Genomic DNA, 15,049 nt, shown 5'->3' with positions numbered 1-15,049 from the left:
CGGTTTGCCTGCGCGTCCGCCCCGCCGTCCCCGTCGTCGCTCGGGGCGTTGTCGTTTTGCTCGTCCGCAAGGTACGCCATGAAGCACTCCCGGGAAGGATTGAAATCCCCCTCGCTGGAGTCTTCGGAGCAGGTGAGGCAGCAAGCCATCGCCAGCTGGAACGAGCAAAGAGCGTCGGGGTCGCGAACCCCGGAGTAGTCCTCGGCCTCCTCGGCCATGAAGTTGTTCATGAAGAAGTTGACGTCGTCGGCGATCGAGCTCGCCGTCTCGGGGTAGGCGCCGTCTCGGGGTAGGATTCGTCAGGGGACGACGCGATGAGGCTGCGGATCGACAGGAGATGATGACCCGGCAGATCCTCATGCTCGATGAAGTTAGTGCTGGTTGACGAGGCGTGGTCGGCAGCGTTGTGCATCCCGAAGGGGAAGGGCGACGCCGAAGTCGAGCACCCCTGGGAGGCACTAGTGCTGCAGCAAGTGACGATGCCGGCGCAGATGACGCCGAGGCACGTGATGACGAAGCGGCGGCCCCGTTGGCCGTGATGCTGAGTTGCGACATGCCAGCCTCGACCCACGTGGGGGAGCAGTGGCATGCCGCGCGACGTCGCTCCGCGCGTGCTTGTCGCGAACGTTGGCCTGAGCGCCTGTTGCGCCGGGCTGGTGAATTCGGAATGACGGGGTTGCGTCCGGGCGAGAGGAGCTGCATGAGGTAACCGTTGCCGGTTGCTCTAAACTCGAGACTCCCGAACCGGATCATGTGTCCCGCTGGGAGCAGATCCGAAACACCCATAGGGTATGGGTTGGATCTGCCCGCCATCCCTGGAGATCAAATGGGAAAAAGAGAGAAAAATGTCACGCATCGGCCCCTACCTGGCGCGCCAACTGTCGGTGTCCCGCCCCGGGGGGGGGGCGAATCCGAACTAGTAAATGTTGCATGTTTCCTCGTCCCAGATGATGATGCAAGAGGCAACACAGTAACACACGGTTTATCCTGGTTCCGGCCGCGGGGCCGTACGTCCAGCAAAGGGGGTGTGCGAGGGCACTGTATTATCTTGCACCCGGAGTGCTTGTAGTAGGTGATACAAGCGAGGCGAAAGAGGGAGGGAAGCTCCCAAGTCTCTGCTAGAAGAAGGGTTGAACGTGGCGAATAGGGGTGCCGGAGTGTAAGTGATGACGGATCACGTCGGGAGGCGTTTGAGCGTCCTCAGAGTGAGAGAAAAACCAGACCGCGCTAAAGGAAGCCCGCCTCCTCCTTTTATAGTTACAAGGAGGGGCGGTGCACATGAGTGAGGGCATGGAAGTCGTCGTTTTCCCCTGAATCGCGGGGGTACAGTGGTCTGACACTGTAGGAAGTACATTGTGGAAAGGCGGCGTGCATCGCAGTCGTCCTGGATATCGACCTTGGTCCTGCGAATATCGCGACGGCCGTCCTGCAGTGTCCCTGCAGGCGGCGTGGTCGTGGCTGATGTATGGTCTTCTATATACGGCGCGGTGGCGTTCGGTGGGCCCTACGGACTGGGGTCCTGCATGCACCAACGGCAGTGGGGCGCGCGGCGGCCCCGGACCCCCTGGTCGGAGTGCGGGCGTGCACACTAGGAGGTCCGGGGGACGCGTGGAGGTCCCGGACTCCTGAAAAGGGGGGAGGTCCGGGGCTCCGTCCGTGCGTGCTAAGCGCCCCTCTCGGAAGGACACGTGACGTCGCCGGACCCCTTCGCCAGTGTGAGGCGAGTCCGGATGGTCGGTGTCGGCAAAACAGTAACGAGAGCAGTGTCGAGCCTGTCTTGTCCCGCGTCGCATGTCCCACAGTGCTGCTACAGCCTCCGGGATGGCGGAGCGGTGACCGAAGTCAGCGGATGGGACCCCGGTCACATCCACTGTGGGAGTGGCGGCCTGACGCCGCCTGTCCTGGGCGCCGTGGCGGAGTGGCTGGCTTTTAATGCCTTCGTACGGCGAGTGGTTGGGTGGCGGGGCTATTTGTTCCTTGTGCCGAGGGGTGGCCTCGAGCGAGGCGGAGATGGCTTACCTGCTCGAGGGTAGATTCGCTACCCTCGAACGAGGCGGAGATGAGTCACCCGCTCGAGGGTAGATCCGCTACCCTCGAGCGAGGCGGAGATTGCCCAGCGGGCCCGAGAGGGACCCTTGAGCGAGGCGGAGATCGTTCCGCGGGTTCGAGGGGATGTGAATGGGCCGCACGCTGGACTTCTTTGAGCCCTTTCTTTTCTTCCGAATGGGAAGCAGGCCGTGGGCCTTTATGGGCCCAGGTGCTTGCGTTTTTAAAAACGATCTCAGTACCCCGATTAGGGTGTCCCTAATCGTGGTACCCGACAAATATAATTTTGTTTCTCTCTCAGGGTTTCTGGTGTAAGTTAGATCTGGGTTTGGCAAGTGAATTATGCCAAACTGTTGGAGATAAGCTCTTTTTTTACATGGCATATTTTTTTAGAAGTTGGCAAAACATAAAATATGTCAAATAAAATATGGTAAACTAATGGAGATGCACTTAGCTCCCGATTATCTGGTTGGCAAAACGATTGGTGAAACGACTTTTCCAGTTATTTAAAATAATAATATGTACATATTACCTTTATATTGTCTTTTTTGTTTCTTTTTCCCTTTTACTTCCATTAATTCATTCTCTCTCCTTCTTATCCATTCACCCAGCTCCATGACTCCATCCATTCATCCCCGTCCGTTAGGCTTTAGCTGCTGCCCTACGACCTAAGCCTCTCGCGTAGGCGTAGCTGTCCGCCGACCGCCGCTCAGCCGCTCGCGCAGCCTCCCGCCACCTGCACTCGCTTGTACTCCCGCGCCGCCTGCTGCTGCCCCGCCCGCCTCCGCTCGGCCTCCCACGCAGCCTCCAAGCCAGCCCCACCCGCCGCTGCTCGGCCTCCCGTTGATAGCCGCGCACACCGAGGCCGGTGCCGGGGCCGGGAGGGGCGGCCCCGCGAGCCGACACGGACGCTAGCGGGGAGGGGACAGGCAGTCGCTCGCGCCGAGGCGCCGCCGCCGGCGAGGATGCATGGGGCAGCGTGTGGCGTGGAGCGAAGGGAGTGGAGGCGCTACTCATGGGCGGAGCTAGGGGTATGCCCCTGTATTCCTTGGCATACCCAAGATTTAGAAAGAAATACTAGTAAAGATATATAGATGTATCTTCAAGAGTCTTTCTAAAACACACTATCTAAATTATCATTTGAGGAGCCTTCTACATCAAAGTTGTTTTCTATATGTTTTCACTCTCCAACAGCTTTTATATATCTTGTGTACACTCTAGAAAGTCATTTTCGTTATCTATCTTTAGTTAGCAAGAAATACAGAACAGGGGATGGCTACATTTGGACAACCACTTAGAGAAACTGTTGTAGGGTATTTTTCATCAAAATCTCTATTCCTAGCAATGAGAGGAAAGATATAGAGAGTCTCTTGGAGTTGCTCTTATACTGTCAAACATGGTTCATTGGCTCAATACACCAAAGCTCACGAACCAAACCTAGAAATGCAGAAACTTACATCCCTCATGTGATCTCAACGCTGCGGAGTACCGCTCGTGTCCTGCTATGCGAGTCGCGTCCAGTCGGTGCTCGGTGCTCGACGGGACGGTGGCTCTCCGCTCGGATGCTCCCCCACTCTGGTGATCAGCAACCGGAGACCTGACGGCCTCGCGACCTCATGTCCTCGCCCACATGGGCCATGGCTTGCGTCCTCTCCTGCTAGCGCGAGTTGCGAAGAATAGAAGGTGCCTACCACCAGCCCACCGGGCACCGGCGGCCAAGACAACGACGTCCAAAGCCCTCCTCTGACCGGTGGCCCTCTCGGACCACTGTTCTATAATATTGTTTAATTATTCATGTTTAGAACTTAAATTTTGGTTACTATTATGGATTTGTTATGATCATTATAATTTATCGTCCATTATATTGTGTATTTGCTTTGAAACTTGGTATACCCAGCCACAAATTCCTGGCTCCGCCACTGGCGCTACTGCAGGCTGATCCTCTTCAGCCTGCACGCGTTGAGACCGCCATCGCCGGCGAGAGCAGCGCCGCGGCGGGAAGGGGCGGCAGCGTGGGTTGAGGCATACGCCGGTGGGGAAAAGTGGCTTCGGGGAGGGAACAAGCGGCCGCGCGCGCCGTGGCCGTTGCCGGGGCCAGGAAGGTTGGCCGCGCGAGCCGATGCGGACGCCGGCAGGAAGGAGCAGCGTCGTGGAGGGGACAGGCGCGACGTGCCAAGCCGCCGCCGCCGGCGGTGAAGAAGGGGTGGCGCGCGGCAAGTGGATATTTTATTTGGGATGAGGATTTTTTTTACTGTGAGGTGGGTTTATCGTCGCCGTTTATTTTGGATGCAATGGTAATGATTTTTTTTGGACGACGTGGCCCTATCGGTAGGCCACCGCCCTTCGGGGCTTTGTCATATGGAAAAGTCGCCGATGGCTGCAATACATGGCGATCTTAAAAAAAATTTCGCCAACGTGACTTAAGCATGTATTTCATTGAGAGGAGCAGATTACAAATATAACTTGATGCTAGCCAAACAAGAGTTGACCGACACAAGCACACAAAAGAGTAACAATAGTGAAAAAACTGAAAAGGGACCAACGAAAACAAACAGCCACAGTACTAGCAAAACGACGACCACAGAATAGAAGACCACCAACCTGCCAAGACCTGCCAAACAACCTAACACAGATGAACCTACATGAAGAACAACATCACCGAGGCCGCCAACTGACCACGGAAACAACCAATGGGTGGCCAAGCATCCACCAGAATAAGCAGCTCAACAGCAGCGAAGCATCCGCCAGAGACGACCAATCAGCAGCGCAAACACGACAGCAAAGCATCCGCTAGAGTAGGAGTAACAAGGGCGGCAAAGTATCCGTCGGACCGAGCGAAATAGGGGCGGCAAAGCATCCGCCATCATAACGACGGCAAAGCATCCGTCAAGGTAGCCGCTGCGTAAGCAGACCAAGGTGATGAAGCATCAATGGAGCACGGTAGGTAACATCCAAAGGCCGACCCCCCTGAGCGTGAAGAAGTCCCAAGATGACGCCCTCAACAGGGACCATGACGCGGCAGGCGCCAACGTCGTCAGTCCGAGCACCGTAGCCCGGACATGGTTTTCACCAGGGAACCAATCTGCGGATTGCCGCAACCGTAGCCCGAGGCAGGCCCGAGGACGGCGGCCGAGATGCGGAGACCAGCAGAGGAGGCATTGGAGGTGTCCATGGCGACGCCCCCAACAGGGACATGACGCACAAGGCGCCAACGTCGCCTGTCCGCAGCACGGACATGGTTTTCACCAGGAGCAAAAACCTCCCTGCCATGCCGAGCCAGCATCCAAGCGCCACAAGGGCGGCGCAAGCCGCGGAGTGACCCCGGTCCACCGACCACCAGTGGGGCGGCGGCGGCGTGGCAGAGCACCCACGCCAAGAGGTCGGCAGCAGCAGCCACGACCACCATCCACTGAGAGCGACGAGGACCGGAGGCCGGCGGTCGGCCACCAGACACCGGCCCCGACAAGGGCAGGCAAACAGAGGCGCGGCCAAACGAGGTGGCGCACGGCGAGCCCAGGCCAGCCGAGGCGAGGCCCACCCAGGGCAAGCGGCACCGCGGCCAGGCGCAGCGGCGACGGCGCAACCGGGAGCCCCCAGCCACCCGAGGCGGCGGCGGCATGGCCAGGCGCCCCCGGCCCACCGGAGACGACGGCGGCGACGCGGCCAGGGCCACCGGCGGCGGCTATGGCCACCCGAGGACGAGGCGCGGCCAAGGACCTCCAACACCAGAGAGCAGGCAGGGTGAAACCATCTAGGCCCCTAATTCTAGTTTTGGTAATTAATGACAACGGTTTGTGGATTAACGATTTCATTTGAGATAATGAGTATAGGTTGATCCACGGATGAAAGAGATTTGGTTGTGAACATATGGAGTTTTGGAGATGATAAGCAAAGCTCGGGCTCAAGGCAAAGGTAAAATAGGGCTTTTGTATTTTACCGGTCACAAGGCGTTTAGTGGATGAAAAGTGACCGGATTTGTTGGATTGATAACCGTACTATCAAGAGGGGTTGTGTACTCATGCTTGACGGGTCTTTAGTGCCATTTTGCTCAAAATGTCTAGTTGCATGCATGAGGGCTAACGGCGTTTTGAAAAGATTTGAAAAAGACTAAAATTGAGAGCTGACTGAGTAACGGCGGACAGTCCGCACCCGACGGGTGGACAGTCCGCGCTCGTTCCAGAGAGCTTGCAAAGGCTCTGGTGGGCTGGCGGACAGTCCGGCCCAAGTGGGCGGACGGTCCGCCACTATATTTCAAAATTGTACCAGAAAGGGTGTCTCTCTGGTGGGCTTCAAAGTTGAACGGCTGACAGTCCACCCATGGGGCGCGGACGGTCCGCCGACTAATCTTAAATTTGTACCAGAGAGGTTGTTTCTCTGGTTTGGGCTGAAAAGTGAACTGCGGACGGTCCGCCCTTGGGGCTCGGACAGTCCGCAGTCTAATTCAAATTTGTACCAGAGAGCATGTTTGTCTCTGGTGAGTTAGATCTCATAACCGCGGACGGTACGCCAGGGCTTAACGGCTAGTTTTGACACGCATTAAATGCACTATGACTCACTGGTTTATAATGGCGGACAGTCCGGTTTTTGAAACGCGAACGGTCCGCGACTTCGCAAAAAAAGAGTGTAACGACTAGTTTTTGAAGGGATGTCTATATATACCAAATGCCCGGCCATTGGGTGGCTCTCTTGGCCATTTGGACTGCATACTTGACATCATAGAGCTAAGGCATCCCTCTCTCACACACACTTGCTTAGAGATTGCATTCTTGAGGGTGTGAGGGCTTCCTAGTGCATTGCATCAAGAGTTTGAGCTTTGTGGCACTAGGGAAACTTCAAGCAAGCGTCATCGACTTGTTACTCTTGGGAGTTGCTGCTCCCTAAACGGCTTGGAGAAGAGGATTTTGTGGAGCTCTTCCAAGGAGATTATTGAGGAGCCCTGATTTCGGTTGTGAGAGGTCTTGTGCTCACCTCACCGGAGTGGTGAAGAGCAATTCTAGTGGAATCGAGGTGTGGAGCGGTTCCTTGATTCAAGCCGGCTCAAGATCAAGAGGTTCTTGATAGAGGAGCGGTTGATTCTTGGAATCCACCTCAACGTGGATTAGGGGTGACCGGCAAGTCATCGACACCACGGGATAAATTCTTGTGTCAACCTTGGTTACTTCTCTTGCTCACTTTAATTCTTGTTTTTACTTTGAGCAATTTACTTTACTAGAGTTTGATTTGTATCTTATCACCCTAGGTTGCAAACCCATCTAGAGATAGTAATAGCATGACATAGGGCTTTCCTTTGTTACTAATTAAATTTCTCTAGTGTTATTGGCTTTAGTTTTTAAACCGCATATTCATCCCCCTCTAGTCGGTGTTCTTGATCCTACACAGGGGCACAAGGGCGGCGGCGGCGGCACCCGAACCGCGTCCCCCACCCGAGCCAGCGGCGAAGGAGCACCCGCACCCGACGGCAGATCCGGCCATGGGGGACCCGAATCTGGCGAGGAGGAGGCCGGATCCGACCCCAACCGGCGGCGGCTCCGAGGAACGGTGAGGTCGTGGGGAGGGAGAAGAAACGGGGCGGGAGAAGAAAGGAAAAGACGACGGCGCAGGCGGAGCCGACTTCGGCTCGGCCACGGGCCGCCGCTGCCGCCCGGACGGTTGCCGGCGGTGGCGGCGGCCATCGGAGGCGGGCTGGCGAGGGGTCATGGGCGGCGGCGCGCCGCGCCCCCGTGTCGCCCAACGAGAGCGACGCGGGGGGAACGGTCGTTTACGGGCCTTGAATGTGACAACCCGCGATCTTAAATTCTTAGTGCCATTCATGACCTGCATTACGAAGCAGCACTGTCAGCCAAGGGAAGGGGAAAAAAAGATAGAGGAAGAAACGGAGACGTTGCAGTAGCCGTGCCACAAGTGCCCGCGCTCTCGGATCTGCAGAGCTTATCGTCCCCCGACGGGTTCCTATCCCTGAATCCATCGTTACAAGGATGAAGCGGCCGACACGTCGTCTCCCTCTCCCCTTTGAAACACTGTCGATGCAAGCATCCCTGTCGCGTCGAACAATCAATGCGATCCCTTCGCCTTTCTCACTTCAATTCTCCCGCTGAACTGCACATTCAGCAAGAGGCCAATCGTTGCAAGGTCAGTTGGAAGCATACACTGAACTGAGCAGTCGAGACTGGGCTTTGGGCGATGTCCGGAGACATCCCTTCGGCCGGCGCTGCGCATTCAGTGGGCGTGATCGGGACAGTTCACCGACGCCGGGGGGGCCCTCGCCGCCGGCCGGCCGGAGCAGCCCGTTCGCTCGTCCGTTGCTCCGATGCTCCGCCCCGACAGAACACTTCACACTTGGATTGGGTGGCATCATTGATGGGGAGACCATGCCTTAGGGCGATATATTCCTCCTGTCCGGGCCTTCCTCGGCCGGGCACATCAGCACATCCATTCTCGCCCGCTGCGGCGGCCGAAGGGGGGCAGCCGGAGGAGGGAGTGTCATCGCCGAGGGGGCCCTCCCTGCCTGCTTGTCTGACCACGGCATCTCTCGCCTTTTCGGGTTGGGCGATCGCGCATCTCCCCCGTCGACGGCCGCGTTGATTGATGGAGAAAAAGGCCGTCGACGGCGACGCCGGACGACCGGGGGCCCCGCCGCTGCCGGTGACGTCGCCGTCAGACGACCACGTGAAAAGGGCCGCGCGGCCGCCGCACGACACCTCCTTTTCGGGGGGCACGTCGCGACGTGCAGCGAGGCGGCCACCCCGGGCTCCCCTGCCTGGCTGGTATGGCAACGGGCGGGCGACGACGCCGGGGTGACAAGCGCTGGTCGCCGAGCGGCAAGCGCGGCAGCTGGGACGGCAACGTGGGCGGCCGCGCGGCCGCTGGGCGCTGGCCGGCACGCCGCCGCTGCGTGTACTTGCGTGCCGGGAGAATGGTTCCGGCCTCATCCGAATCCAGAAAGTCTGATTGGTTGCCGTGGCCCAGCGCATGCGCATGCGCATGCAAGATGAAGTCTATTGGTTTTTTTTTTTGAGCCGAACCTATCCACCTTTATTAATTATCAAATGTATAGGTATTACAAACACCAAAAGGTGGATTCAAGAACCATACATGACGACCCACATCACCATAGACGGCGCTACGAGCTATGTTATGAGCATCAGCATTGTGCTCCCTTCTCTCATGAACAATTTCAGCAGTATCAAAGGAAGTCATCCGGGCTCTGACTTCCAGCCAGGCCACAAGCAGCATGCGATTAATTTCATGTAGTATGTGAGACCACAGCAGGCAAAACTAGACCACACAGCAGGCAAATTCCTCGCACCGAGCGAGCCAAGCTGAGAAGCGCCGAATGCATCTCGGGGGCCTGGCGCCCTGGCCCGGTACCTGATGCACGCATCCAATCACAGGCTGATTGCATCAGGCAGCCATCCAATGAGCCCCCTTAAATGCTGGAGACCGACCCAAGCAAAAAAGGGATACGCGGCGCGGGGCAGGATCACAAATTTTAACAGCGGTTTGAGAATGTTGCAACAGGATTGACTTATATATATATGACAAAACATCGGTCGGAAGTGATCCAGCTGCCTACACGTCTTTGGATAATAATAGAGTGGTGAGGTGCCGACCTCTCTGCACCACGATGGAAGTCGCTGAAACGTGAAGCTCTAGGTCCAAAGAAGTTAGCAGGTCTGAGTGATTACATATGTATTACAGCTTATCAAAATTCCTCAGTTCTCATCGCCAAGCCTTTCGAGGCAGTGCAAGCACAAGTTAACTCAGTTTTGACTAGGGTCCTAGTGACTAGTATATGCTAAGAATCGGAATTACCCAAGCTTTCCGAGCTCCATCTTTTTCTTGATGGCACGATGACCATGGTACACGAAAGAATCGACGATGCCAGCAACTGTGAAAATACCTGCAGAAGTGTAGATGGACATGGGGTTGGCAATTTGTGACTTTCGTTTATCAGATGATTATGCATGGCAGCAAGTTATGACAAACCTCCAACAATAGCACATATGTTTGTCAGGAAGTGAAGGAGCGATGTATTTTCTTCAGTAAAATCAACCTGTCAAGGAGCAGTCAGACCAACTAGTGAATTTAATGCAGAGGATGACATATACCTGTACAGATGGTGATCTTCGCATGTTATCTTGAAGAGGCCAACATGATAAGAAAACTGGAGTGTCGATTCTAAGAAATAAATGCAGAGTATGCTTTTTGCTTTTAGAGCAAAAGGATGATTGAATGTCAAAAGTTGCCGGCTATCAATAGATGAACCACAACGAACAAAAGAGAAATGCTAGTCTGACAATATAAAATCACAGCACAGGGATATCCTTCATCACCTTAATTGGTGAAAATTCGTAGAAGAAATATACACCAGGTGGAGGCCTAGGATAGCCAATTGCCTCTCTGAAGTGCTCAGTTACGGAAAACTGCAAAAAGAAAGCAGCTAATTAATCACAAACTTAGGCTTCAGAAGTACAACTAGGCATGGAGAATGCTACTTACCTGATTTGAGTGAATCTTCCGTCCCCTAATATCCGTGTAGATCGTAGGAACAACCTGTACAAAAGAGATGGTATCAGGTTGAAGCAGGCAGGATCAATATCTTCATGTCCCCAGCAGCTTACATGTAAGGAATTGTATTTAAGAATATCACCAGTAGTTACCAAAAAAAATTTTGAAGGGGTAGTTACCAAAATTTTACCTTCACAAAATACTGGTACATCCCTGTTAACCCATTGGAGTTATCCTGTGTCCACCCAACTCTGAAATATTCAGCAAAATCAGGCATTGGAAAAGTTGTAGAGCAAAGTGAAATATAAATTATGTTCTGAAATGTAGTCTAAATTCCAAAGCATACCCATCAAGAGGATTGACAACACCGGGGAACTCTTCCCCAAAGGACAGTTTGTTTATCTTGTGACTTATCTGTTTCCAGGAAAGCGACAATTATCAGTTTATGGTTATGAACAAAATTATAATTGCTCCGATAAGGATAAAGAGAATTTAATTCTACTTGCATTGTAAGATTCAGGTTGGAGGTTCAACAGATCTTGCAGGAAGTTGAATGACTGCTCCAAGCTTTTCCCAGGGGCAAAGTGAAAGTTGCCAGCTACTTTATTCACATTTACAAATCCATGGATTTTACAACCTTCCCCTGTCTCATCTTTTAACCTTTGTACGAAGCCCTCTCTCTTGCACTGGAATGTGAGGAAACTAACCAGTTAAAAAGAAAACACAACAAAGTAAAACCAAAGACGTCTACATGAATCAGCTGCATGCAGAAAAAAATCTTAGCTAAAGCTAAGTAAAAGAATGCAGTATGCACAAACAAATTAAGGTGGCTCAAATATTTTTGTAGCTTTAAAGTTTAAAGAAATGAACACCAAGTACACATTTAAAGAAGGCCACCAATAGTATACTGCAAAGAAATGAATGCAGGTGTGTGCAGAAACCATTGATTTGATAAGCATAAGGGCTCCCTATGTACCAGAAAACCTAACTAAGGACTCGAGGACAAATCATGCATCACAATTCACAATAGAGTGCTGCACATACGGGTTTTGTTAAGACACATTTGATTGAACATGATTGTGCTACTTTCATAAGACTGGCCAAAATTAATAGAGCAAATAGTACCTGATCAATTAATTCTACATTGGTGAGAGCCCATCCTTTCTTCCGATATGCATCACGAACTTCTTCACAGGAGTTACAACACTGATCATCTGACTGGTGAAGTGGCAAATGCAAACATTAGGGCTTCTTACAGGATGCAATGAAATTTTAAAGGAGAAATCTGGTGGTGTTTATTAACTGAAGTGACAGAAAGACCATGGGATAAATAACATCAATGTGAAAAAATTGCATGTATAAAAATAAGTAGCATCAGCGTAACAATGTCACAGATGTATACCTCCTCAGAACCATAACAAGATCCACAGTAAACCTCATTGTGGTCAAGCCTACCGCCATGCTTTTGTAATGGTCTTTCAATCTATAGAAGAGGGAAACCAGGATGGGGGGAAGGAGTTAGTTCAAGGAAGAATCATCTTGGTATAGAAATATGCTGCTATTCCACATTTGACAATTAATGAAAGAAGATGACAGCCTCTTTGCGCCACCAGCAAGTTTGAAATCACTACCTATTTACAGTCGTTCCCAACATACGAATTTAGGAATGCAATTTAAGCAGATCGTCCACCAGTCAACAGTTCTTTATCTTAAATATTAAAAAGAGTTTTATACTGCCCTTGTGAGGTACCAAATTTTTATGAGAACAAAAATAACAATAACTAACATGATATCTCTCGGTACCTCTTCAAGGTCATAGAAAGCTCACTGAAAAAATATTAAATATGAGGACATTTATAACTTCATTAATAAATAAAACAAGAATCGTAAATGCTGCAACAAATCAAAATAGCAATAAAAAGGTAATGATAAGAAATAACAAATGCTGCACAATTTAGTACTAAAAGACATGGTTCTTGCTAAAAGCAGGTCCAAATTTGGTAAATATTAAACCAGACCAACTTCACTCACATTCTAGTTCATGTTAGAAGTAGAATGATATACCTTAGGGGCACCAACTCCATCTTTTCTTGATTCAATTACATTACCAAGATGATCAATTCTTTTCTTTATAATGTCATGTTTCTGCAAAATGGATGTTTATCCAATCAAGAAACAGTTTATGCAGTAAAGCTTGAGATACAATTTAGAAGATGTAAAACAAAGCATAAAAGAGGAAACTGGCAAAAATCAGTGCACATACTATATCATAATGTTGCTCTCCACTGACATCCATTGTATCAACAGCAACTAGAGAGCAAGGAAGGGCCGGGAATGTAACATCAAACTGCAAAAGCAATCATGCATATTAAGAATCAAAAAGAAAAGCAGCATCTTCACATACAGCAAAAGATGACATATATTATGGGCTGGGCCTCCCCAAATTAGTAATTTTAAATATCTCAACTAGCTGCCTACCAATTGTTCTTTCACATTTGAAATGTATAAACTCTACAGATATTTTGTTCACTAGCTGTCAAGTTGCAATGTGCCAATAACTAACATGAAGAAAATCTTAGCTAAACTTGAAGAGAATAATTCCAAATTTCACACTACTGATAGTTCATAGACTAAATTGAAGTTGATGAAAGATGACAAAAAAACATAAATTTTAGCATAACTAGATTTCGATGGGCTGCTTTCTAAATATGGTAAGTGGTACTAGAAAGTACAAGAAAATTGGAAGATTTGGGAGAGGAAACAACATTGGCACTAACATTGATATGTAGTCTTTCCCCTCTTGAGGTATCAACAGTGAGCTTACTCTCTGTAGCAGAATATAGATACAGCCCTACAGGAAAGTTATCATAACAATAAGTTAAAGTACAGTGCATGAAGTATTATGTAGATAAACAAAGAAAGGAACAAGCCCCATTGCGAGAGAAGGTACTTGCAGCATCTAACAAGTTAAAGTGTTTCTCTTGATTTAGCATGAAAAATAGTAAGTATCAGTTATAGTCCATAGGTATGAATAAAGGTGATCATGCATAGCATCACATAGCATTCGTGCTTGCAAAAACGAATGCAACAGAAACTTAGCACAAGCACAAACACCAAAATGATGTAGCAATCCCTAAGATCTTATGACAAAACTATTAATCCTATGAATGAAGAAATAACTTCACAGTACTAACTGAACAGAAAATCTAACTCACCGTGAGTGTTAAATTCATATGCTAACTTAAAAACCAAATCATCACAGAAGGGTACAAAATCATTGCCTATTAAGTCCTTGTTGACACCAAACTAGGAAACAAAATCAAAACTGAAACAAAACCACCATTATGTTGTTGCCACATCAATACATGCATGTATTTCACACTGGCCCCTATTACCAAATGCCTTCGATTTAGCTTCCATACCCGAATTTCAATGCATGTTAACAGGGCCGCTAATTTTAACAATTGCTGTTGCTTCGAATTCACGCCATTGGTATGAAAAAGCACAAAATTCATTACACCACAAAGTACTCTTGTTCCGCATCCGAATACATTCACTTTTGTACGCAAAGCCAGCGAGATGGTACGGCGAGATCAAAGCTGCACCGCAGCTAGGTAGGGCGAAATTAAAATGGATCTGAGGCGAAGATGTCAAGGGGGAGAACAGCGAGGGGGAATGATACGTACGGATCTCGGAGAAGAAGAGGAGGAGGATGGCGAGGGAGGAGAGGATGGTGATGAGGCCGCCGGAGAGGGTGCGGCTGTAGAAGTCCTCGTTCACCTTCGGGTAGGCGTCCAGGTTCCGCAGCTTGCTCCAGAGCTCCATGGCTTGAGCTCACGCTGCCAGCGAGACCGCCGGAAACCTGGGACGAGGAGGAGATCTACGACGTCGGCGTGGCCGCCGCGAGAAATGGGGAGGGTATCTCTGGAATTTTTCGGAGCGAGGGGGGCTAATCGGCGATTTTCTTTGGAAGTTTGGATTCGTGTTGGCCTGTTGGGTGGGGTCCACTTGGAAGTGTAATAAGACAGGAGTGAGGAATTACTGGCATTTTATTTTGTTTTCTCTAAAACATACTAGATGGCTAGGAATAGATTATTCTAAAGGTCCCGTTTGTAATCTTGGAATTAAATTCCATTCTAGTAATAATCACAGTTTAGATATAAAATTATTAAGTTAATATGATTATATACGAAATATATTTGCAGAGCCGTCTTCAGAAATTTTAGATCTTGGTGCGAAATGCAAAATGGGCCACTAGAATTTTCCAAAGAACAAACGTCAATTTCATAAATTAAAGAAAACATAGTTGAATTCATTGATTTAATTGGGCCGACCGTGATAGGGAACACTGCTCACCTCACGTTGAGTCTTGTTGAGCCTAATCACCGCAATGTGCAGATAGGAGTTTTGCTGAGCCTGATCGCTGGAGTGCTGGTGGCTGGCCGCCGATGCTGGTCATGGTGATTCGCTAATGGCGATTTGCGGACTGCCGTTG

At 50.6% G+C, this 15,049-nt stretch overlaps 1 protein-coding gene and 1 long non-coding RNA gene across 2 annotated transcripts; one reads left to right on the top strand and one right to left on the bottom strand.

Annotated features, from left to right (window-relative positions):
- The first annotated feature begins 2,633 nt into the window (after positions 1 to 2,633).
- LOC120652548 lies at positions 2,634 to 3,917 on the top strand. The gene is made up of 2 exons (XR_005666605.1): positions 2,634 to 3,077; positions 3,496 to 3,917. It is a non-coding gene; the product is annotated as an uncharacterized LOC120652548 (long non-coding RNA).
- A 5,636-nt stretch (positions 3,918 to 9,553) lies between these two features.
- LOC120652546 (endoplasmic reticulum-Golgi intermediate compartment protein 3-like) lies at positions 9,554 to 14,507 on the bottom strand. The gene is made up of 13 exons (XM_039930400.1): positions 14,241 to 14,507; positions 13,332 to 13,405; positions 12,818 to 12,901; positions 12,619 to 12,699; positions 11,957 to 12,037; positions 11,680 to 11,772; positions 11,061 to 11,240; positions 10,901 to 10,968; positions 10,745 to 10,805; positions 10,546 to 10,599; positions 10,380 to 10,469; positions 10,033 to 10,099; positions 9,554 to 9,946 (listed from the first exon to the last, which is right to left on the bottom strand). Exons 1-13 carry the CDS (start codon positions 14,377 to 14,379, stop codon positions 9,855 to 9,857), a joined length of 1,164 nt encoding a protein of 387 aa, XP_039786334.1. The 5' UTR covers positions 14,380 to 14,507; the 3' UTR covers positions 9,554 to 9,854.
- Positions 14,508 to 15,049: the final 542 nt, after the last annotated feature.

Source organism: Panicum virgatum, chromosome 9K (genome assembly GCF_016808335.1).
Source record: "Panicum virgatum strain AP13 chromosome 9K, P.virgatum_v5, whole genome shotgun sequence".
In the NCBI taxonomy this organism is placed as follows: domain Eukaryota; kingdom Viridiplantae; phylum Streptophyta; class Magnoliopsida; order Poales; family Poaceae; genus Panicum; species Panicum virgatum.
This window is presented reverse-complemented; position numbering and strand designations above follow the sequence as displayed.

What these genes read in the sequence shown, in the direction of transcription:
- LOC120652546 (XM_039930400.1), bottom strand. Translation starts at nt 14,379, where the DNA reads ATGGAGCTCTGGAGCAAGCTGCGGAACCTGGACGCCTACCCGAAGGTG. An exon ending in GAGAGCAACATTATGATATA is followed by an intron (nt 12,700 to 12,817) that starts GTATGTGCACTG and finishes TCCATTTTGCAG; the next exon opens with AAACATGACATTATAAAGAA. An exon ending in ACGAATTTTCACCAATTAAG is followed by an intron (nt 10,100 to 10,379) that starts GTGATGAAGGAT and finishes GCTCCTTGACAG; the next exon opens with GTTGATTTTACTGAAGAAAA.